This window comes from Trichosurus vulpecula, chromosome 2 (assembly GCF_011100635.1).
Source record: "Trichosurus vulpecula isolate mTriVul1 chromosome 2, mTriVul1.pri, whole genome shotgun sequence".
NCBI classification, from domain to species: domain Eukaryota; kingdom Metazoa; phylum Chordata; class Mammalia; order Diprotodontia; family Phalangeridae; genus Trichosurus; species Trichosurus vulpecula.
Genome location: NC_050574.1, coordinates 416,997,596 through 417,020,794, shown reverse-complemented (window position 1 = coordinate 417,020,794; position 23,199 = coordinate 416,997,596). Strand labels below are relative to the sequence as shown.

At 39.2% G+C, this 23,199-nt stretch overlaps 1 protein-coding gene across 1 annotated transcript; it reads right to left on the bottom strand.

Annotated features, from left to right (window-relative positions):
• Positions 1–514: 514 nt before the first annotated feature.
• Positions 515–21,260, bottom strand: TLR7 (toll like receptor 7). Its single transcript, XM_036742764.1, has 2 exons — positions 21,166–21,260; positions 515–3,888 (listed from the first exon to the last, which is right to left on the bottom strand). Exons 1-2 carry the CDS (start codon positions 21,166–21,168, stop codon positions 742–744), a joined length of 3,150 nt encoding a protein of 1,049 aa, XP_036598659.1. The 5' UTR covers positions 21,169–21,260; the 3' UTR covers positions 515–741.
• Positions 21,261–23,199: the final 1,939 nt, after the last annotated feature.

Genomic DNA, 23,199 nt, shown 5'->3' with positions numbered 1-23,199 from the left:
AATTAACATAGTTGTGGAAGGAATAGAACTCTGGATTTCTGAGTCTTCTTTCCTTATAATATTTTGCACACGGTCACTGGATCCTAGGGTCATAGAAGCAGAGCTGGAAAGAGACTGAGGAACCACCTAATGACTTTTCATTATTTTTATTAAGGGGATTTGTTCTGTGAAGTTTGGATTCAATCAAAGGGCCACACTTGAGGACCTAGAGGGCTACATGTGACCTCGAGGCCGCAGGTTCCCCACCCCTGATCTAGTCCAACCCCTTCAATTTACAGATGAGGAAACCAAGGACCAGGAATGTTAAGAGATTTGCCCAAAGTCACATAGATAACCATCAGAGGTGGGATTTTAAACTCCCAATCTTTGACCAAAATCTCTTCCTCATTGGCCTTCAGGAATGGAGACTATTTTGAGATGAAGTATAATGGAAGAGCCAAAAGTTCAGGACAAAAATTGTGACAAAAGATCAAGAAGTAAAAGAAAACAAAAGAAATTGGAGGTGGAAGATTTGAAAGTGACAGGGAATAGTATTTATCCACTTAATCCCATGTGCCTTCCTGGTAGCTCCCCAGTAGCTGAGATAATATGTTCATATAATCTTAAGTGCATATGTTCTTAGGAGATTCCTCAACACTGTCTGGGTACAACTTTCTTCATAAGAATTTGGCAGTGGGGCCTCTTCGTGTCCCATACGAAACTCTGAAAATTTTCCCACAGAGAGGTTTGTGAAGAGGGAAGCTAGAGAGTCTCTTTAAATACCTTACTGTAGACTGTGTCATTGTCTGTGGCTATGGCATTTTTCAGACACTGCCAGAAATAAGGATGAGCCTGTGGGTTGGTGGGCCATTCGAGGACAGAGCTCTTGCACAACCTTTTTCTGAGTTGGAGGTACTTAGATCTCTGAAGAGCTTTTTCAAGAAATATCAAAATAATCACATCTAGTTTTTCATCCATGAGCCTTTGATGTGACAAGTAAAAAGCTGTCTTAAAATTCCCTGACTTGATATAGGCATTTGTCATCACAAATACTGTTTTTTTGCTTAGTTGTATGCTCTGGGAAAGATTTTCCAAAACTGGTTTTCCTGGCAACCAATCTCGCTCTTCAAGACACAAATTGAATTGCTTATCTCCTTGGCTTTCAATGTTTACCACCAGCTCTTTGATAACCCATTCCTCCACCTTTGTATCGCTGGTGTCATAAATAATAAAAGCATCATAGCAAAAATCTTGTGAAACCAGGCGTCGATATCCCTTTAGTTTGGCTTTACAGAAATGATAGCTATACCACACATCCCAGAAATACAGGTGGTTTGTGACCGGGACAACCATCAGACAAAGAATAATGAATACTGAGGTAGAGTACAGAATCAAATTAGTCAAATCTAACTCACACGTATATAAATTGAGTGAAATCAAGCTCTGGCCTTTGTGTGCTCCCGGTCCTGCACAGATCACTTCAGTGGCCAAATAAGGAATAGTGACCTCTGTTTGGTTAATCCACCACACCAACCACACAGCATCACAATTACACAAAAAGTGATTGCCGTGTAAAAGCAGCATATCAAGCTGGTTAAGGACATTTTCTGGGAAGCTCGACTTCTGAATGACACGAAGATTATTTGAACTAAGGTCCAGATATCTCAACTGAAAAGCATCCTGGAGAAAGTTCTTTGACAGGCGATGGATGTAGTTATGACTTAGTATCAGTTTCTTGAGACTTTTGGAACAATTGGATAATACTTCAGGAACAGTGGTCAGATGGTTATAACTGAGATCCAGTGTTTCTAGATTCTTCAGACAGATGAGCTTGCCCCAGTTGAAAGACTTAAGATTATTTTTGGACAAGAAGAGAGTCTTGAGGTTCGGAGGCATGCCCTCAAAAACTCCAGGAGGCAGAAAACTGAGAGAATTTTCAGAAATATCCAACTCCTCCAGCTTGATCAGATTTCTGAAGAACCGCAAATATCGGTTATCACCGTCTCTCCATAAAACATCTAAGTGGTTTCCTCGGAATTCCAGAATCCTTAAAGATTCACTTTCCATTTCCATGCTGGTCGAGGTGGAGATATCATTCCCATTCATCATCAATTTTTTCAACACGGGTAGGTTCTTGGTGAAATTAAGCATGTGAGTAATCCCTTCTGCTTGAAAGTAGTGGTTATTGCCACTAATATCTAGAACTTCTAGTTCCTGAAGCTCCTGAAAGGCCGTTGGGTTAAGCAAATCAAGTCTGTTGTTAGAGAAATCCAGGTATTTCAATTTCGCTAAAGGTTGGAATTCACTGCCATTGAGAGCCTGGCTAATGCTGTTTCCTGATAAATTCAGGCATTTCAGGAAAGAAAGATCCTGGAAGTCACTGGACTTGACAAAAAAGATATTATTTCTGCTTAAATCCAGGGTTTTTCCATATGACTCACAGTCATTGTTGGTCAGTGAAAGGGAAGGCTTCTCTTTGCTTTTAAACATGCAACTTCGGGCAAACTCATCATATCTGAAATAATGCATGGAGTCAAATACCTGGGAAACGTGGAACTCTGTAGAAGTCCTGGCCATTGAACAAAATCCATTTTGACTTGACTCTCCAGGAGATATTTTATTAACAGAAAGATCAATACTTTTCAAAGAGTGGAATTCTTTGAACACACCCAGGTCAGCAATTTTGATAAAGTTAGTGCCAAGATCTAACACTTCAAGCTGTGAGAGACTCTGTAAGGACAAGAGGTTGATACTTTTCAATTCCCTAAAGACATACCCTTTGAGCCTCAAGATTTTCAGGTTTTTCAGTGAAGCAAATGCTTCTGACAAGTTCAAATAAGCAAGGTACATCTGTGGCTCGTAATTAAAAGACAAATCCAGCTGTATGAGACTATTGAGAGAATACAAAAACTTGGCATCTCCAATTTCTTTGGCCAGGAAGTTTTGGGAAAGGTCAAGTTCTTCAAGTTTGTTAGTGTTCTTAAACCACCTCTCAGGTATGCTTCGGAGTGAATTACTATGGAGACGCAAAAATCTTAATTCAGTTAAGGCATCAAAAGCATGTAGATGGATCCTTAAATGGCCGTTATTTGGACAAGGCTTACAAGGAAATGGGACATTGAAACAGCGAGGGCAATTTCCACTCAAGTCAAGAATTTGTAATTGGTTGAGGTTTTGAAAATCATCCTTTTCAATGCTTTCGATAATATTGTTATAAAGATAGAGCTCCTTTAAAGTGGATGGTAAAATAGTGGGGACGGTAGTTAAATTGTCGGCCTTTAGGGATAATACTGTTAAATTCCTCAGATTCTGGAAGGCATCTTTTTCTATGAAAAAAGAAACATTGCAAGGATTACGGAAATAACAATTTTGACCAAGATAGAGCATTTCTAGATTGTCCAACTCGGTCAGGTTCTCTTTGGTGATGGAAAAGATGTTGTTTGCTTCCAGACTCAGCAGCCGTAAGCTGGAAGGAAGGCCCAAAGGTATTTCAGAGAGTTGATTTGCATCCAAGTACAATGACTTCAAATTAGTGAGATTTCTAAAGCTGCCAACATGGATATTTGGACGCTTGGTGCATACGTGGTCTTTTGGTCCTAGTCGGACAGGAACACAGTTGCATCGGAAATCTATTTCCACCAGATTTTTCAGGCCATCAAAGGAGTTTGGGAAAATTTTTGGTATGTGATTGATGGTGAGGGTCAAGTTAGTTGTATTGTAAGGAATTCCTTTTGGGATTTCTGTGAGATGTTTATTAGTGCAGTTGACCATCACACTGGCTTCCATAGTATTCTGAGTGACGTTACAAGGCAATGTTTTAGGAAACCATCTAGCGCCAGGAAGTTTGTACCATAGGGACAGGTGGAAGAGAAGAAGGAATGGTCTGTATAATTTTCGCATGAGGAATATCTGAAAGAATAACAACAGGAGAGTGCTAACAAAGAATGGATTCTGTGCAGATCCTAGATAGATGTGAAATTAATTTCTATTTATTACATTCATTTTAACAATAAAGATTTTAACCAAACAGTTTCCATCTTCAAACCCTCTAAGCCTTCATGGTGATAGCACATTCAGATTTAAAGATTCTTGATCATTCTGTCATCCTTGATACTTACTTCTCCCTAGGTTTTTGGGACACCACCCTCTCCTGGTGTCCTCTTACCTATCTGACCGTTCCTTCTCTGTCTCCTTTGCTGGATTCTCTTCCAGGTCATGTTCCTCAGGGTTCTGTTCTGGGCCCTCTTCTCTTCTCCTTCTATACTACTTCACTTGGAGATCTCATCTTTAATGGATTTAATTACCATCTCTGTGCTGTTGACTCTCAAATCTACCTACCCTAGTCTAGATGCTCTGCTGACCTACAGTCTCACAACTCCAACTGCCTTTCAGACCTCTTGAAATGGATGTCCGTTAACATTTAAACTCCACATGTACAAAATGGAACTCATTATCTTTCCCCCTAAGCTATCCTCACCTTCTACCTTCCACATTACTGTAAAGGGCAACACCATCTGCCTAGTCCCTTAGACTCTCAAACTAGGAGTCATCCTGGGTTCCTCACCATGTCTCACCCCACCCATTTCTAATCTTTTACCAAGATCTGTTGATTTCACCTTTCCAGCATCTCTCGTATATGCCCCCTTCTCTCTTCTGACTCTACCACCACTCCAGTGCAGTCCTTCATCACCTCATACCTGGACTATTGCAATAACTGGCAGGTCTACTTGCCCCAAGTTCCACCCCACCCCCCATCCTAATTCATCTTTCATTTAGCCACTAAAGGGATTTTCCTAAAACACAGATCTGACCATGTCACCTCCCCCCAACGGCCCCCTTTCATTTCCAGGATCAAATACAAAATCTTCTGTTTGTCATCAAAAGCCCTTCATGACTTAGCCCCTCCTACCTTTCCAGCCTTCTCACACCTTTCTCCCTACTATGTACTCTTCAATCCAGTGACACTGGCTTTTTAGCTGTTCCATGATCAAGACACTCCATCTCTCAGTTCCAGGCATTTTCTCTGACTGTCCCCCATCCTTGGAACACTCTCCCTCTGCTTTCCCTCCTCATCTTGGCTTTCTGGCTTTCCTGATTTCCTAAATATGAACTAAAATCCCACTTTATGCAAGAAGCCTTTCCCAACTCCTCTTAATTCCAGTGCCTTCGCTCTGTTCATTTCTCCTATTTATACTGTATATGGCTTCCTTTGTATACGAGTATTTTTGCATGTTGCCTCCTCCATTAGATTGTAAGCTCCTTGAGGGCAGGTACTATTTTTTGTCTCTTTTTGTATCTTCAGAGTGTGCTAAGGCACAGTGTCTGGCATATAGTAGGCACTTAATAAATGTATATTGTTGCTTGTGTCAGGCATTAGAAGTGGATAGTATCAGATAATTCCATGGTGTGATTTTAGGTACATCACTGGTCTGTTATCTATATAGCTAGGTCCCTATTAGTGTAGTTAATGAATGGGGTGAAGTGATAGAAAGATTCGAATTTTCGCTTCATATTTCCATTGGGCTGGAACCAATTATCATATTATTTATCTATATCTATATGTATGTATGTATATGTGCAAAAAGTGTAAATTCAAATAACACAACCTCTTCATGGCATTGATTACTCTAATTAATTGGAACCCAGCTATACCTATAATTCTATCATTAGCATTTAATTTCTTTGTTTTATTTTGGATGGAGAGGAGGGGAAGAGGGACATATTAGTGCAAGAATCTCCTGGTGTGGAAATGTCCTTTACCAATTCTATGATCCTAAGATATATAGAGTTCTTCCAGTGTGGAAATGCCTTTCATCAATGTAAATTGACAATTCTTTTGGAATTTAGTCTTAGTTGCCTGGAGCACTGAGAGGTTAAAATGATTGCCAAAGATCGTATATTTAGTATGTCTTAGAGGCAGTGTGTCAACTCTGGTCTACTTTACCCAAAGGTGGCCTTCCCTCTACTGTGCTCTATCGCTTCTCACTGTAGGATCATAAATCTAGAGAAAAATGAAACAGTCTTTACCATATGTCCTTATGCCTTTATTCCCAATAGATGTAAAGGGCAGTAAAATGGGCATCTAGGTGGTGCAGTGGATAGAGCACCTGGCCTGGAGTCAGGAAGACCTGAGTTCAAATCCAACCTCAGATGTTTACTAGCTGTGTAACCCTGGGCAAGCCACTTCACTTCTACCTACCTTCATTTCCTCATCTGTAAATGAGGATGAAAATAGCACTTCCCTCCCAGGGTTGTGAGGACCAAATGAGATGATAATGGTAAAATGTGTTAGCATAGTGCCTGGCACATAGTAACCTCTATATACATATCAGTTATTACTATTTTTGGCAATAATATGATCATTGGTCCAGGGCAGAAGGGGACCTCAGAGGCTGTCTTAGCAAAATCCTCCATTTTACAGATCAGGAAATCAAGACCTTGGGAGGCAAAAGCCTTTCAATTAGGTCATACAAGTAGGAAATTTCAGAGGGAGGACTTGAACCAAGGTCTTGTCACTTCAGAGCGAGTCCCCTTTCACTGTAACACAATTGCCTCTAATGAGCAAAGATGGGATTGAAACCCAGACTTCTTTTGTAATTTAATTTTTATTTTTTTACTTTATGAAATAAAACTAGAATTTCCATGACATAGTATAATAAAAAAGGTGACTGCACATGACACTGAAATCTATGATGTACACTCGCTGTTCCAGACTTCTGACATATAAAACCAATGGTCTTTCTACTATTTATTCTATGTGAGTGCCAAGTCTGATGCCTTGATATCTTTGAGTCAAGTAAGCTTAATGTTACCTTTGAAAGGGCCAGGGCACATTAAACAATTTTCAGTGGTTAACAAGTGGCTTGTATTAGTTTAGCAGATCTTTTCCAAGAAGTAAGTATATAGAGCAGAAAATGAGAGAGGCAATAGTAGATCATTATTGATAAGGAATGAGATAGGAGGGGGGGCCAAGGAAGTGCCTAAGGAGGAGGGAACGTCTAAGTAGACAAAGACAGTCCAAGAGTGTTGTGTACCGTCTGGGGAAGGAATAGAGATCAGGCAAGAAGAAGCTAAGAAGGGAAACATGATGAAAACAAAACTGCCTCCTTCATGACTTTTCCCAGGGCTCTCCCTGACTTGAGATTGGTTCAAAGTTCTATTTTGTCATTTAATTTCGTGACTTCATGGATATGAAATCCTTCCAAATAGTACCTGGAAAGGGAAAAGTTGGTTTGATTGATTTCCCTTGCTCAATCTAAATGACTGAAATTAGCAAGTTAGACAAAGCTAGGGATTCTATGGGGCAGAGTGGAGAGGGAGTGTGTTCTAAAATTAGGGGAAAGTCAGAAGTAGGAGATGGAATGGAGAGTATGGAAATGGGAGTAATATGAAATGTGACTGGCAAGGTGGTTGTTGTTTGGTCAACTGACTCTTCATGATTCCATGAACTATGTCCATGGGGTTTTCTGGGCAAAGATACTGGAGTGGTTCGCCATTTCCTTCTCCAGTGTGTCCCCATCTTACAGATGAGGAACTGAGGCAAATAGGGGTAAATTACTTGCCTAGGGTCACACAGCAAGTAAGTATCAGCCTTGGTTTGAACTCAGATCTTCATGACTCCAGGCCCAAGTGCTCTCCCTCTGTTGTGACACCTAGCTGCCCCCGACAGGCAAGGTAGTGAGAGCCATTTTGTGGAGGGCTTTGAATGTCATGTTGAGGTATCTGAATTTTGTTCTGAAAGTAAGAAGGAACCACTGAAGTCTTTTGCTTGTTTGAGTATCCAAAGAAAACTCACCATTACCTTCCAAATCTACCTACTTAACAGGATTAAGATTTAGATAAACCAGTCACCGCCAACACCCTTCTTCTTCCCTGATGAGATTAGTAATTATGATGGTGTTTCCTACCCCAATTATATGTCTATTCTGTTACCCTTATTTTGCCACAGACAAAAAGGTATCTTACAAATATGAATTTAGAAATGTGCTTTAGGGTTGCAATTTTTTGTAATGACTGAGTATTCATTGACAACCGACTGAATGTGATAATTCAGACTGGTAGAAGTAGGAGGTGGTAAGTAAACTACAACAAAATTGAATTACGAAAACAAGAATTAGAAAGGATGATTTAATCCAGGCTGGGTGTGATACTGTGAGAAACAGGGATGACATCACTGGTCTGGGGAAGTCACTCAAAAAGAAGATTTTAATCCCTGGGAGAAAGGGACATTTTCCCAGGCAAGTAAACATAAAGGTTCAGAAAGGAAACTTGTTAAAGAGTTTCTAGAAAGATTCCAGGGTAGCTGGGTAGTACAGTGGATAGAGTTCCAGACCTGAAGTCAGGAAGACTCATCTTCATGAGTTCAAATGTGGCCTCAAACACTTACTAGCTGTGTGACCCTGGGCAAGTCACTTAACCGTGTTTGCCTCAGTTTCCTCATCTGTAAAATGAGCTGGAGGAAGAAATGGAAAACCACTCCAGCATCTTTGCTAAGAAAAGCCTGAATGAGGTCCCAAAGAGTCAGACAGGAGTGAACAATGACAACAACAAGGAAGGTATTGTAGGATTAGTTAGTAGCAATTTTTCTCTGGCTCTGCATTGGAATCCTGTACAGTTTGATAGGCCTGGGAGGAACTATATTCCTCAAGGAACCCAGCATTCACCTCTGTGCTGCTTCACCTCTATGCCATAAGGGAGATCAGAGATTAGCAGAAGAGGTTTAAAATAATGAGGAAAGAAGTAAGATGTTTTCCAATCTTGTTTCTAGCTTTATGATCCAAAATGTGAGAACTAGAATGGATCTTAAAAATCATCCAATCTGGGAGGCAGAACCAAGATGGTGGATTGGGGGCAGCCACCCAGATGAACTCTACCAACATTCCCTTCCAAACAACTTTAATGCCTCAAATAAAATTTTGAAGTGGCAGAAACAACAAAAGGTGAGGGTGAGGCATTTTTCCAGCATAAGAAAATTTAGGGAGCTGGTAGGAGAGGTCTTTGACACCAGGATGGAGGCCTTTCCAGAGTGTATGTGCCAGTGGCAGTAGTAATAGCTCTGGGAGCTCTCAGCTCAGAAGTGGTAAGGGGGTTGGACAACTGCTCAAAAAGGAGTTACAGGGCACCCTTTGCTGGCACTGGATACAGCTGGAGCTTATTGGCAACTCTATTGTCCATATTCTGTGTTGTACTTCCTGGGCCAAAAGAAGTGCTAGAGCTTGTGACTGCAAGGGACCAGGGACCCTTCCTGGGAAAAGACCATACCTCTCCATGACACACTACCATGGAAACACCAAAACATTGCAAACCCCCCAGAACTAGCTCTGAAAAAGCAGAAGGAAAAAGCCTGACTCTTAGGATGGTGCTTCCCCATTCCTAGTTGAGCAGAGCCCAACTCTGACATAAAGTTTAAAGTCTAGAAATAGGCTGGAACAATGCGCAAACAACAATTACAAAAAAGAACTTGACCATAAAAAGCTACTCTGGTGGCAGGGAAGATGTAAACTCAGAAGAAGGTAACAGCATCATATCTATCTTTGAATCCCCAGCGTCCTGCACAGTGCCTTATATGTGGTTGGTGTTTAATAAATTTTTATTGGTTTTAATGGAATTTCCTTGCTGAGGTATAACAAATTTTTGTTGATTTAATTGAATTCACTGGTCCTGGCCTGTGCCCAAATGTCTTAGCCCAAACCAAAATGGCCTTAGGAATAGGATAAGCCAAACAGTAGCTTGATGGATGGTACTGTATCAGAAGCCACACTGACAAAATTAGTGTTCCAAGGTTTAAGGGCAAGCAAAGTGGGACTTTTTTACTGTTTTTTCTTTTGGAGTGTTTCTCACAACTAAGGCAACCAAGTGCCTTTGATTGAGTCTTGCCTTTGTTTGTAGGAAGGCCCACACCCTTTTGTTAATTAGGTAAGGAGAGGTATGAAGCCCTCGGGCCCTGAGGAGGTTATATACACCCAGAATCGAGAATTGAGGACTGAGGACTCTCAGAACTGCGGGAGAAGAGGTTTTGCTTTGGGGGCTCATTCACTGGAAGAATGTCATGTGATTTGGCCAGACATGACTTTGGGTAGTCATTGGAGGGCCCTAACTCTAACCCTAACCCACTGCTTTGAAAAGCACTATTTGTGTTTCTCTCTCTGGTAACTATGTATATAATGTCTAGGACAGACAGCTAGAAGCCTTTCTGCTGGTTTGTGTTATTTTGCTCTGTTTATATAATTTCTGCTTGTGTTTTGTCTGAAGTTCAGGGTGCTGACTTTTCCCCCTGAACTAAGCGAATGACATATATGTTTGATTAAAGTGAAATTGTAAACCCCTTAAAGTTGCTTTCCTTAGAAAAGCAGATCAAAGAATGTGTGCTGGCAGCCCTTCTGTGTGCTGGTGTCATTGGCCTTACCCAGCCACAGTAGCTGCAAGCAACATTGTTGTTACACAGGGCTAAGATCAGAAAGAAGTCTCTCTAAAAAGGAGGAAAGAGGCACACGAGGAACTCAATTCAATTGACGACCAACAATAAGATGAGAAAAACAAAATTAAAAAAAGATTCTTTAGATTTAAAGATCCCTTCTCAAATCTGTTTACTTTAAAGAAGAACATATCTGAGGATTTAGCTTTTGTCTCTAAGGAGATGTTTTTGGAATAAGCTTAAGAATGTAAATTTTTTCCTTTGTTCCACTGGGAATTTCTATCTCCAGATATTCTGTCCTTTTCCTTTTCCATTTCAACTATCTGGTTGTTCACCTATTTCAGATTAGACCCAAACTCTTAGCTTTAATTCACTTTTGGGGGGTAAATCAACTTTGAGACATTTCTTTTTTTTCTTTTCTTTATGTCTTCTTTTTCCTTTAATACAAATGATGCCTGTTTTCTCAATAATTGCCAAATGACATTTATCTTGTAGTAATTTGATTCGTAAGAAAAGAACACAGCATTATGTAGGGGAAGGCTTTGGTAATGAATCATAGCTAATTCCACATGCAAATACACTGACTAAATTTGGATGCTCAATTAGGGAGTTAATTATGTTGAAAATGGGATTGCTCCCTTTGAATGCACAGGTGTTTCTGTCCTCACACTTGAGCCCTGGATCCTTTCATTCTGGGAAGGCAGAAAATGAAAGTGCCTGTTGTAAAGCCATTTAGCCCAGTCATTTCTATGTTGTCTTATATGTCTATCTACAAGATAAGCATTTATAGCAGAGAAAGGCCTGCTTCTCCTTGCAAGGTGATGTTTTCCTGGAACTCTCTTATTTTAATGTTTAGGGGTTTTTTCTGGGTTTTTTTGCTATTGTTTATATCAATAGACTCACAAATATTAAAAAGAGTAGGAGAAGTATGCTTGGTACAAAGGTAATTTGAAAGACTGAGATATTTTATGCATTTTTAATTTAATACTTAAACACAGAAAAAATGAATATTTCCACATATGAAACAATGGAAAAAGATGATTATATGCAAAACTGTAAATGTCTGTAAGTACAGCTTGCTTTAAAAAAAAAAAAAGGAGCAAGAGGGGTGGCTATCTGGCAGAGTAGATAGAACACTCAGCCCTGGAGTCAGGAGGCCTCAGTTCAAATCCAGTCTCAGACACTTTCTAGCTGTGTGACCCTGAACAAGTCACTTAACCCCAATTACCTCGCCAAAAATTATATAATAAATTCAACATCTTCCTTTCCGAGCTGTCCTGCTTGAGACTAAGATATTTGAGAGGAGTTTCTAAAGGACACTTCTAGGTCAAAATCTATGATTCTTTAAATAATTTCCAAGAACAGCCTATGAAATTAAAATTTTATTAATTGTTATCTTCCCTTAAAAATACTCGGAGTCTGATTTTCATTTCTATCTCATTGGCCAGATTTGAGTGCAGATCTCTCACTGACATCAGTGGCTACTCCATGGACAGACTTTCTGAATGTGAGAAGGCAGGAAGAGAGCAGAATCTGTCCCAGAGTGTCTCTGCTCAGGACTCAAAGGGGTCTCAATGGCCTAGAACTTGGAGCTAAACACAATAAGAAGAAAATGAATAGAGATAAATATAAAGTCCCTATGTTTCAGTTAAATAAATCAACTGTGAACAGGATGGAGGAAGTGAGTGTGTTTATCAAACGATTCTTGTGACAAAGATGCGGGTGGGTAAGCTCAGTGTGTCAACACTGATGTGGCTGGCAGCTCACGCTTTGTGTCCTAATACCTCAAGCAGTGCTCGGCATATAGTAGGCATTAATGAACGCTTGCTGTCTCAGGCTGCATCAATATAGGCACAGTGTCTAAAGCACTGTGAAGTGATCAGATCACATCTAGGGTAATGTATTCAATTCTACTTGACCCATTTTGAGGAGTTGCTAAGGGCTTTATTGGATGCTTTCTGACTAATTGATAGACACACATATGGCTCCCCCCAAACCCTTTTCTGTACATCACAGTCATTTCCTGGCATCCTTCCCCGCTAGGCACACACATTAAACCCTCCCTTCACACACACACACACACACACACACACACACACACACACATACACACATAACACCACACAAAACCAATTATGCACAACTGACTGATAAAGCAAGTGTGTTTGACAGTGTAATAAGTGTGGATGTTCAATACCCGTTGCCACCTACCTCTCTTCTGAGAGGAAGGAAATGTGTTTCATTCTCTGTTCTCTGAAACGAAGATTGTTCTTTGTATTTAATCAGAGATCAGCTGCCATTCAATGTTGTTTTCATTGTAATTATAGTCATTGTTGTATATTACTGCCTAGGTTTTGCTTTCCTTTGCTCTTAACTCTCCGCTTTTCATGTTTCTTTGAATTCTTTATACTAATATCTCTTTTGGTATAATATTATTCTCTTACCTTTTTATACCACAATTTGTTTAGCCATTCTTTATTTGATGAGTGAATCAATTTGTGTGTGTGTGTGTGTGTGTGTGTGTGTGTGTGTGTGTGTTTAACTAGCATGAAAAGTACTTCTATGTTTATTTGGCAACACAGGAGAACTTTCTGTCACCCACCTCCTTAGGGCATATGCCCAGAAGCAGGATCAATAGGTCAAAGGGTAATGAATAATTTAGTGACATCATTTATATAATTCCAAGTTGTTTTTCCAGGATGATTGTACCACTTTGAAGCTTCTCAAACAGTATATTAATATGTCTGTCTTCCCACAACCCCTTCATTGACTATTTTCCATTTTTTTAATCCTCTTTGCCAATTTGGTGTTTCGGAGGTAAACACTTCAAGCTATTTTAATTGGCGTATGTTTTATTAGTGATGTGGAGCCATTTTTCATATGGTTATTGGTCATACTGTCTCAGGAAAGATATTGAGAAACTGGGATATATGCAGAAGAAGGTAATGAGGACATGGTGGGGCACTGAGACTGTGCCAAGAGGATCAGTGGAAGAAGTGGGGGGGCATTTAGCCTCAGAAAGATAAGGCTGTGTGTGGAAGGTTGGAGGTGGAGGAGGATGATAATGTCTTCAGGTTTTTAAAAAGGCTGCTCTGTCGATAAGGCATTGGTTTACAGGGGTAGAATAAGGAGCATTCAGGGGAGAATTCAGAAGCAGACTTGGGATTGTTGCAAAGCAAAAAGAAACCAACTAAGGGTCACCTAGGTGGTACAGTGGATAGAGTGGAGTCAGGAGGACCTGAGTTCAAATCTGGCTTCAGACATTTTCTAGCTATGTGACCCTGGGCAAGTCACTTAACCCAATTGTCTCCCAAAAAACAGAAAAGGAAACCAAACTGAAAAAATGATGGACTACTTGGGGAAGCAGTGGAAGGTGGATTCCCTCCTGTTAGAGGTTTTTAAGCAAAGGCTTGGTCATAGGATCATAGATCTGGTGTTGGAAAGTACCTCCATAGGCTATATTTTTCTAACCTCCTCATTTTACAGAACAAAAAATTCCGTTCCTCAAAGTGAAATGACCTGACCAAGGTCATACAAATAGCAGCTGGCGAATCTGGGATTCAAACCCAGGTCTCTCTGGTTACTCTCCAACTTCCTGCTCTCTGCACCATACTGTCCTTTCCCTACCCTGACTGTTATTCTTATCTGGGTATGGGTTGGATTAGAAGACCACTGACGTCCCTCCTATCTCTGGCATTCAGTGCTCCTGAGTGTCCAGAATACGTACTTGTGAAGATGGTGCGCATCTTCCCACAAATTCTGATATTAATATGAAATTACTTATTTGATGCAAGTCCTATATCTCTTTTAAAGTCCTTCACAATCTAGTTCTGGCTCCCTTTCCATATTTATTACATATTGCTCTCCTTCACACTGTCTACATTCTAGCCAAAATGACCTGTTTGCTGTACCCTAGATACTACAACCCAACTCCTTTCTCCATCTCTTTGCGCTGGCAAAGGAATATTCTTCCTTTTTTACCTTTTTATCTCATAGCACCCTGGTGGTAGAGTGGTTAGAGCATCTGACCTAGTAGTGCTCAGGAAAGACCTGAATTTGAATCTAGCCTCAAATGTGCACTGTGTGACCTTGGGCAATTCACTTAACCTTTGTTTACCCCAATGATAAAATGAAATTATTTCAAAAATGAGGTCAGTTTACCTCCTAGGGCTTGTGTGAAGATTAAATGAGGTGACATTTGTTAAGGTATTTAGCACAGTATCCAGAACATAGTAGGGCTATATAAATGCTAGCTCTTATCATATTCATAAACCCTAATTTCCTTCAAAGCTCAGCCCAAGTGCCACATCCTACAGGAATCCCATCCTAATACCCCTAGTTTTTGATACCTTTTCTCTGGCAATTTGTATTTTACCCTCAATATTCTATGTACATGTTTTTCCTCCAATAGAATATAAGCCCCTTAAGGGCAAGGGCTATTTGGTTTTTGTCTGTGTCCCTAGCACTGACACATAGGAAGCGCTTAATAAATATTTATTGAATTTCATTAATATTGTGATATTTCAATTTATTAATTGCTTATTTTTCTGAGAGATTTTTAGACTATTCTCTAAACATAGATTAATATATTTCCAGCATTAACTGAAGATCAGTATTAGGGGATTTTTCTACGCTGGCTTTTCTAAGCAAATCTTTCTTTCAAGCACTAATCATCCGCTCTCCTTAATTAAGTGCCTTTTTCCCCATTATTACTGTCATCATTTATTTTTGAGGCCAGCTGTCTTATGCCCAGCAGGAAAGGACTTTGAAACTAAACCGTGGGAGCTAAAGTGGCTCTACGCCTCCCATCATGAAAGGAAGGGAACTAGGCGGGCAAGCAGGAAATTTCTGCACGGAGTGGCTTTATTATTCTGTTTCCAAACAGCAGCAATACAAACATTAGGATGGAGAAACCTAGAGAGGGGTAAGTGATTTGCCCCGTATCACAGATTTAGTACAGAGCCAAGATTGAAACCCACATCTTCTGACTCCAACTCTGGTGCTTTTCACTAGGTTGTTTTGTTCTTAGAAATTAATGCTTTTGTTGGACATGAAAGTGCATGTCTAGAATCCTGACTGCTGGGGAGGCTGAGGCTGGTTGGATCCCTTGAGTTCAAGAGTTCTGAGCAGCAGTAAGGCTAAAACCAATTAGGTGTCTGCACTAGGTGTGGCACCAATATATGAGCTCCCCAGGAGCAGAGAGCTGTCAATGCCTAAGGATGAGTGAACCAGCCCAGTTCCAAAAAAATGGAGCAAATTAAAGCTTTTGTGCTGATCATTACTGGGATTGGGCCCACGAGTGCTGCATTTCTAGCCCAGGTGATAGGAAGATGAAGGAAAGAGAAAGAGAAAGAAAAAAGATAGATAGAAAGAAAGAAGAAAGAAAGAAGAAAGAGAAAGAAGAAAGAAAGAAAGAAAGAAGAAAGAAGAAAGAAAGAAAGAAGAGAAGAAGGAAAGAGAAAGAGAGAAAGAAAGAAAGAAAGAAAGAAAGAAGAAAGGAAAGAAGAAGGAAGAAGGAAGGAAGGGAAAAGGAGGGAGGGATGAAGGAAGGAAAGAAGGAAGGGAAGAAAAAAGGAAAAGAAGGAGAGAAGAAAAAAGAAGGAAAGGAAGAAGAAAGAAAAAAGAAAGGAAGGAAAAAGAGAAGAAGGAAAGAAGAAGAAAAGGAAGGAAGAAGGAAGGAAGGAAGGAAAAAAGAAGGAAAGAAATGGAGAAAGAAAGAAAAAAGAAGGAAAGGAAGGAAGGAAAGAAAGAAGGAAGGAAGAGAAAAAGGACAGAAGGGAAGAAAGAAAGAAGGAAAAGAAGAAAGGAAAGAAAGGGGGAGGAAGGAAGGAAGGAAATTAATGCTGTCATCTATATGCCCCACTAATTAATTTTGTTTGCCAATTCACAGGGACATCATCAAGCTCTTGACCTCAATAATTGTTATATTGTTTATCAACAAAGTTTCCCAAGTGTAGGTCCCCTCAGGTCTATAGAGGCAGGGCATGTAATTTGAAGAATGTTCTGAGCTATAACCTAGTCAACAGATGGCAAAAGTGCAATGAGGTTAAGTGGTCTGGATCATGAACTAAGTTAGAGGCAGAACAAGGGTTAGTCTGATTTGTCTTATTTGTTCCTTGTATTTATGGGCTCATAGCTCTAGAGCTGGAAGGGGCCTCAGTGGTCATCTGGTCCAACCTTCTTGTTTTTTAGATGAAGAAGTTGAGGCCCAGCATAGTTAAATAATTTTCCCAGGTAAGCATCAAAAGTAGTATTTGAATCCAATTTCTTGGCTTCCTTAGTTAGCAAAGGTTAGCGCATTTCTTTGATTCTTCAAAATGAATTCTATTTAGCTGTAATTCTCCTCATATAACAAATTAGTTTTTATATTTTAAAATGTGCCATTCACATGCATGAAGTTTGTTCACCAGTAATTTCGAAACACCAGCTCCCAAATCACATGCAGTGTGATATATAAAACTATGTAAAAAGTTCAACTTCTATCGATAACTGACGAAAGTCAGGTTATGACTGATAAACATCCATGTCTGGCCCAGATCAGGACCTAGAAAGCCCATCATTAAGTACTTGCCTGTAAGCTGAAATCCTTGACCCTGACTTGGACCCGCCCCAAGGCCACCTGCTATCTGGCCCAAGGTCTGCACACTGATGATCCCTTAAGCATCTGGTTTGCCAAGCATGGTTCAGAAGGAGGTTGCTAAGGGTTCCATTTAATAAGCAAAATGAACTCAGTATATAGCTATCTTCTCTATAATATATTCTCTTGAAAACCAAAATGCTCTCTCCCTTTTGAAATTATTTTGTATTATTAGATATTTTTGAATTTATTTATCAGTTTTGTATTAGTGAACATAATCTCCTCAAGGGCCAGGACTCTTCTGTTGTTATCTTCCTGCTTTTAGCCTGGCACAAAGCAGGCTCTTTAATAAAGAAACCAAATGGTTCAAGAACGTGGATGACTTCCTGTGCCAAGAAGCTACACAGGCGCAATACTGGCTAACGGCTGAAAAAATTGCAGTCAACTCATGAATGCAGTGGGATATTACATACGGAACAAGGAAAACAAAGACTTCAGAGTGACGTTGGGAGATTTGTATGAAGTAATACAGAGTGAACAAAGTAGAATCTCGTGATTAACATACATTATTATAACTAGGTGTTAACGTGGTTGGTGATCGATTACAATTTCGTAACTTTTAATGGCAATAAGACTTGGATTAAAATATTAAATGACACTAGTATTAACTCAGTCATCCACATGTCCTTAATTTTAACAAATGAAGATGTGCAAAGGATAAGGATGCAAAATTAACTGTCACAATCTTCCTTTTATCCTGTTTTGCTTAACTATTTTGGGAGTCATCGGAAGTATACTGGGGTCTTTCGATGTGTTGGAAAAATTATCAGTAAAATTAAGGAAAGGATGAGAGGAAAGGAGGGAGGAAAGGAGGGGATGGCAAGGAAGGAAGAAAGTAAAGGAGAAGGGAGGGTAGAAGCAAGTATTTACTAATACTTGTGCCAGTATCGTGCAAAACACTTTGCAATATTATTTTTTTGGGCCTCACAACAACTCTAAGAAATAGAATAGAAATATTATTAGTCCTATTTTAAAGTTAAGGAAACTGAGGCAGAATGACTTGACCAGGGTCACACAGTTAGTGTCTAGGGGCCAGATGTGAACTTAGGTCTTCCTGACCTAGAAGGAAGGAAGGAGGAGGGAAAGGAGGAAGAAGGAAGGGAGGGGGAAAGGAGGGGGGAAGAGGGAAGAGGGAGGGAGGAAGGGAGGAAGGGAGGGAGAGAGAGAGGGAGAGAGGAAGGAAGGGAGGGAGGAAAGAAGGCAGAGGGAGGGAGGAGGGGAAGGAAGAAGGAAGGAAGGAAGGAAGGAAGGAAAGGGATAGAAAGAAGGAAGGAAAGGAAGGATAGAAAGGAAGGAAGGAAAGAAGGAAGGAAGCAAGGAAGGAAGGAAGAGTCAAACAAAAAGGATAGCATCCCAGTATAGGGAGCATCTATTTATGCTGGAGGGTTAAAGTAAGAATCTCCCTTCCCACTCATGGGCACAAGAGCCCAGTATACGGTAGTACTGCTCCTTGACACATGTACCCTTTATTTCTCAGGCCATTTAAGGGTCCAGAATTTTGAAAAGATGATAGGGCTTTCAGGAGGAAGGTTGCTGAAGTGGAAAGAGCACTGGTTTATATACAGAAGGGGGTTCAAGTCTCATTCTTTTGCTATGTGGCTTTAGAGAAGTCACCTAACTTCTGAGCACCTCAGAATATTATACTTGCATTATCTTCCTCACAGTGCTACCATAAGAATTAAGTGAAATATTACAGAAAGCACCTGGAAACCATAAAACACTGAATAAATCTGAGCAATTCTTATTACTGGAGAATGGAAAGTATTCCAGGTTGGACTGATGGTAGAGGACAGTCATAGGATTAGTGACTATGTGAGAAATAGAAGGGATGGATTTGAAAATCAAAAGCACTGTAGTTGAATTCTGGCTCCACTCGCTAGTTGTATGACTGTCGATAAGTCATTTTTCTCTGCTTGGATCCTCTGTTTCTTCATCTATAATGAAGATAATGATACCTACCTCATACAGCTGTGCTGAGGAAAACGTTTGTAAACCTTAAAGTCTTCTAAAATATGATATTCTTAGAAGATATGAAGTAGAAAATAAAAGATGAGGTAGTAAAAGTACCAGGTGGACGATGGATAGAAAACTGTGAATGTTCTGCCATTTAAACATTTTATGCAGAATGGTTAGGATTCAGGGGTGGGGAAGCTGAGACCTGAAGCCTACATGTGGCCTTCTAAATCTTCAAGTGCGGCCTTTTGACTGATTCGGCTGCACTTAAGGATTTAGAAGGCCACATGTGGCCTTTAGGCCCCAGGTTCCCCACCCCTGGATTACATAAATGTACATTCATTTCATTGCTAAGTAAGCACTTTGAATAAGAAGAGGCTATTTTGCAATATTTTTATACTTCTCTAACTGTTCAGATTTCCCTAAAGGAGAAAAGCAGCTGCTGTTCTTTCTCTGATGGAGGGAAAAAAGAAAACAGAACCCAAACCTTTTCCCTTTTCATAAATGTTGAAATATATCTAATTGCATGTTAAGTTCTATGACAAGAAAAACCACAAAACTCTAAGTCTTGCGGCATAAATTTGTGTGATATTTATAGAATCACTAAATCTCAGAATGGATTAAGACCTTAGAGGTCATTTGTCCCAACCTCTAACATTAACAAAGTTTTCTAGTGTCTGCTTGAACACTTCAGTGACAGGTATCTTACCATCTCATAAGTAAATGTGTTTAATTTTTGCACAGTGACAATTGGTTAAAAAAGTCTTATTCTTACTCATTTTTGGTTGGAATCTGCCTTTCTGTAGCTTCTAGCTGTTGAATTTTTTCACTTTGGAGCCACATAACATAAATTTACTTCAACACGACAACCCTTAAAGCATTTGAAAATTAGTATCACATTTTTTAAAATAATTTTTCCCTAAACTAAATAGCCTCTCTTCCCTCAGAAAGGCCACTAGCTAATGCCATGGATAGAGATCCAGATTTGGAATCAGGAAGACTAGTTCAAATCTTGTCTCAAAATGCCTATTATCTGTATGTCTCTGGGTAAGTCACTTAACTTGTGGATTAAACTTAAAAGTGTACCATGCCTATACTTTTTTTTCTTCCGGAGAGCTGGTGGTTAAATATTGAACAGCACCCTCTGGCTAGTCTGGTCTTCAGGTAGAGACACACAAAAGGGTTTTTGAAGAAGGCGATTTAATAAGTCAAAGTCCAAACTTAGTATTCTGATTTAAAATAGTAAGAGCATGTGCTAATAATAACATACACATGGGGGGGGCATCCAGACTAAAACTGAATAGCCTTTGTAATAAATGTTTCTAAGCTTTATAAAATTTTTAAAAATTAAATTACTTTATTTAAAATAAGTGATGTTTACTTAATTTCAAGCTACCTTTAAGATCATCATTAGCTGTAAACTTTTATCAATATTTCCTAGGGCATGAGTACTGTGTTAGGTACTAAGCACACAAAGAGTAAAATGCTGATTCCATCCACCTGTGTCTCAAATGCTTGCTAATAGTATCCATACTTCCACACACACATGCACATATGATATATGTATATACACTCACATAGATATCCACCCACACATGTAGATACACCTATCTATAAATATTCACAGAAATATGTGTATATATATATATGTATGTATGTTTGTGTGTGTGTTTGGTTTGTCACACACATGATATTGCAAAAGTGTGCCATTTTGAGATACTAAAACTATATGTAAGTATATTAAAACTGAATATATGTATATAAATTAAGCTAGCAACTGCACTGAGACTTTTGGGACATCCCTTGTCCCACATACACACACATACAGAAAACATTTAGAGATGCCACAAACGTTTTTACCAGGTATCAGACTAAATTCTCAGATGCACCAAGCACAACATTATTTTAAGAGCTGGAGGGTTAAACACAAGAGGGAGGTAACATGGTCATTCAATATAAAGGTTATTTCTCCTACTTCAAACTATTCTTAAGCTGAATTCACATGCATTCTAGCAAAATTTAGAATAAGCACTATTTTCTGCCTCTTGATTGATCTTAGATAAAAAAAGAGCAAATCACAGACAAGCCTTTAACATAACATTCCACTAAATTACAAAGTATTCAACAAGACATTTACCAAAACATTTTCTTTTTTCTTAGGAAGCCAAGAGTTTTATCCTACCATTTTTTGATCTTTTTTTTCGAAGTGGGATGTAACGTTCTTACTGGAGGAAAGCTGGACATCAAAGAAACAGAGATCAGCCTGACGTCAGTCCAGTAGCTTTAGGTTAAGGTAAAGAAAATGAAAAGCATTAGGTTGCACTGTCCCTGGGGGGGAAAAACTTTGCTGTCTTCACTAAATTTTTCAAAAAGTGCTACTGAGAGTAGCTATTAATAGTATGAACTTCCTCACAATCATTAAAGACTAGAAACTTATTTTCTTTCAGAACATCATTCAAAGAAATTATTGAAATTCTCACTTCTCCTCTGCTGTTCTTTCCAGAGATTTTCATTGGAGATATTTTTTCCTCATTAGTTTTCATTCTACTCTTAGTATCATTTTTCGTGTGTATATACATATATATATATATATACATATATATATATATATACATACATATTTCTAGTTTACAGACTGACTTAATTCAAGTGAGAGGTAATATTCATCCATATCAATGCTGAAAATACCTTTTGGGTTCTCTCTCTGCTTCTGCAGGATCCAAAAACGATGAGTCTCCATGAAATAAAAGAAAATCAGTACTACGTGGGAAGGAAGTGAAAGAAAGATCAAATAGGAGGAAGTGTACACTTAACAAAGAGCAGACGTCTGATATAAAGTTTTGCAGAAGTCCAAGTTTCCTTTGTTTTCTGCTAATTTAATTGTGGTTCAGAAAAAAAAAAAGCAACCCACCGCTTAACTGACAAATACCATTCTAAAGAATGTCCATTGAAATGTGGTTCGTCTTTCCTGAGATTATTTATTTATACGTTCCTACTCTGTCTCCTTCTGTTGTCTTGCTTTCTAATAGATAATGTAGGTACTGCTGGTCTGGACCAACAACAAAAAAACACACCAAGCCCCAAAAGAAAGAACCAGTTAGTTCAGTCAATTCAGTGAAGAATCACAGTCCCTTAGAACTTTTTGAAAAAGGAGGTCATGTCGAATGGTCAATACCTTTCACTTGTCACTTAGCACTGTAGTGTTGGTTATGATTTCAAGTCTCCATCCTGACTCCCTCTAGAGATTGCAAATCCTTCCAAGTTTTCTACTTCTTTGTATCTCAGGCTATAGCCCAGCATCCCAATCCCTTATCCATTTGAAAAAAAAAATTAAATTCTGACTATGCTGACATATTTTGAGACACCAGAGGAGAAAAGGTGCTCAGTAAATGGTGGTGATGGTTATCAGTACTAGTAATGGATAAGTACTATAACTAGTAACTAGTACTGGAGAAGCACTATCAGGAGAACAGGATTCCAGTCCCAGTCACACCAGTGACTATGTGACTATGGGTAAGTCACTTTATTTGTCTGGGGGCCTCAGTCGCTTCAACTGTCAATAAACAACTACAGGACCAGAGGATCTAAACCTGGAGTCTTGAACTTTTTTTTTCATAATTTGGTAACTATTTCAATATAATGCATTTTATTTGATGCTTAAAACAAAACAAACCATTATTCTGAGAAGGAGTCCATAGGCTTCACCAAACTGCCAAAGCTGTCTGTGACAGAAAAAGGTTAAGAATCCCCAGACTAATGAGAATCCCTAGCTCTGATACTACGTGGTGATAATTCAGTCAGATATATGATCAATCCAGGTACTGGTGGCAGGGGAAGATATTTTTTAAAAAAACAAGTCAATTGAGCTGACGTATTGTTTGATCTCAAGTGATTTTAATTGGATAGAGAAATATCATTCTAAATTTTTTTGACTCAAAAAGAATTATTCCTCTTTCTTAGATGAATTCAGCAAACTCATTAGCATCGTGAAGTAACATATCACTCTCCTATGTGTGAGGTGTATATTATTCACTTTAATTACAGGTGAATGAATGAATAAACCATTATTAAGCACTTACTATATACGAAGCACTCTGCTGAGCTCTGGTGATGCAAATAGACTGTTTTACAATTCCAGTTTTTAAGAAGCTCACATTATAATGAGAGAGACAATACATATGGAAGATTTCGTCTCCAAGTCAGATGGAAAAGTCCC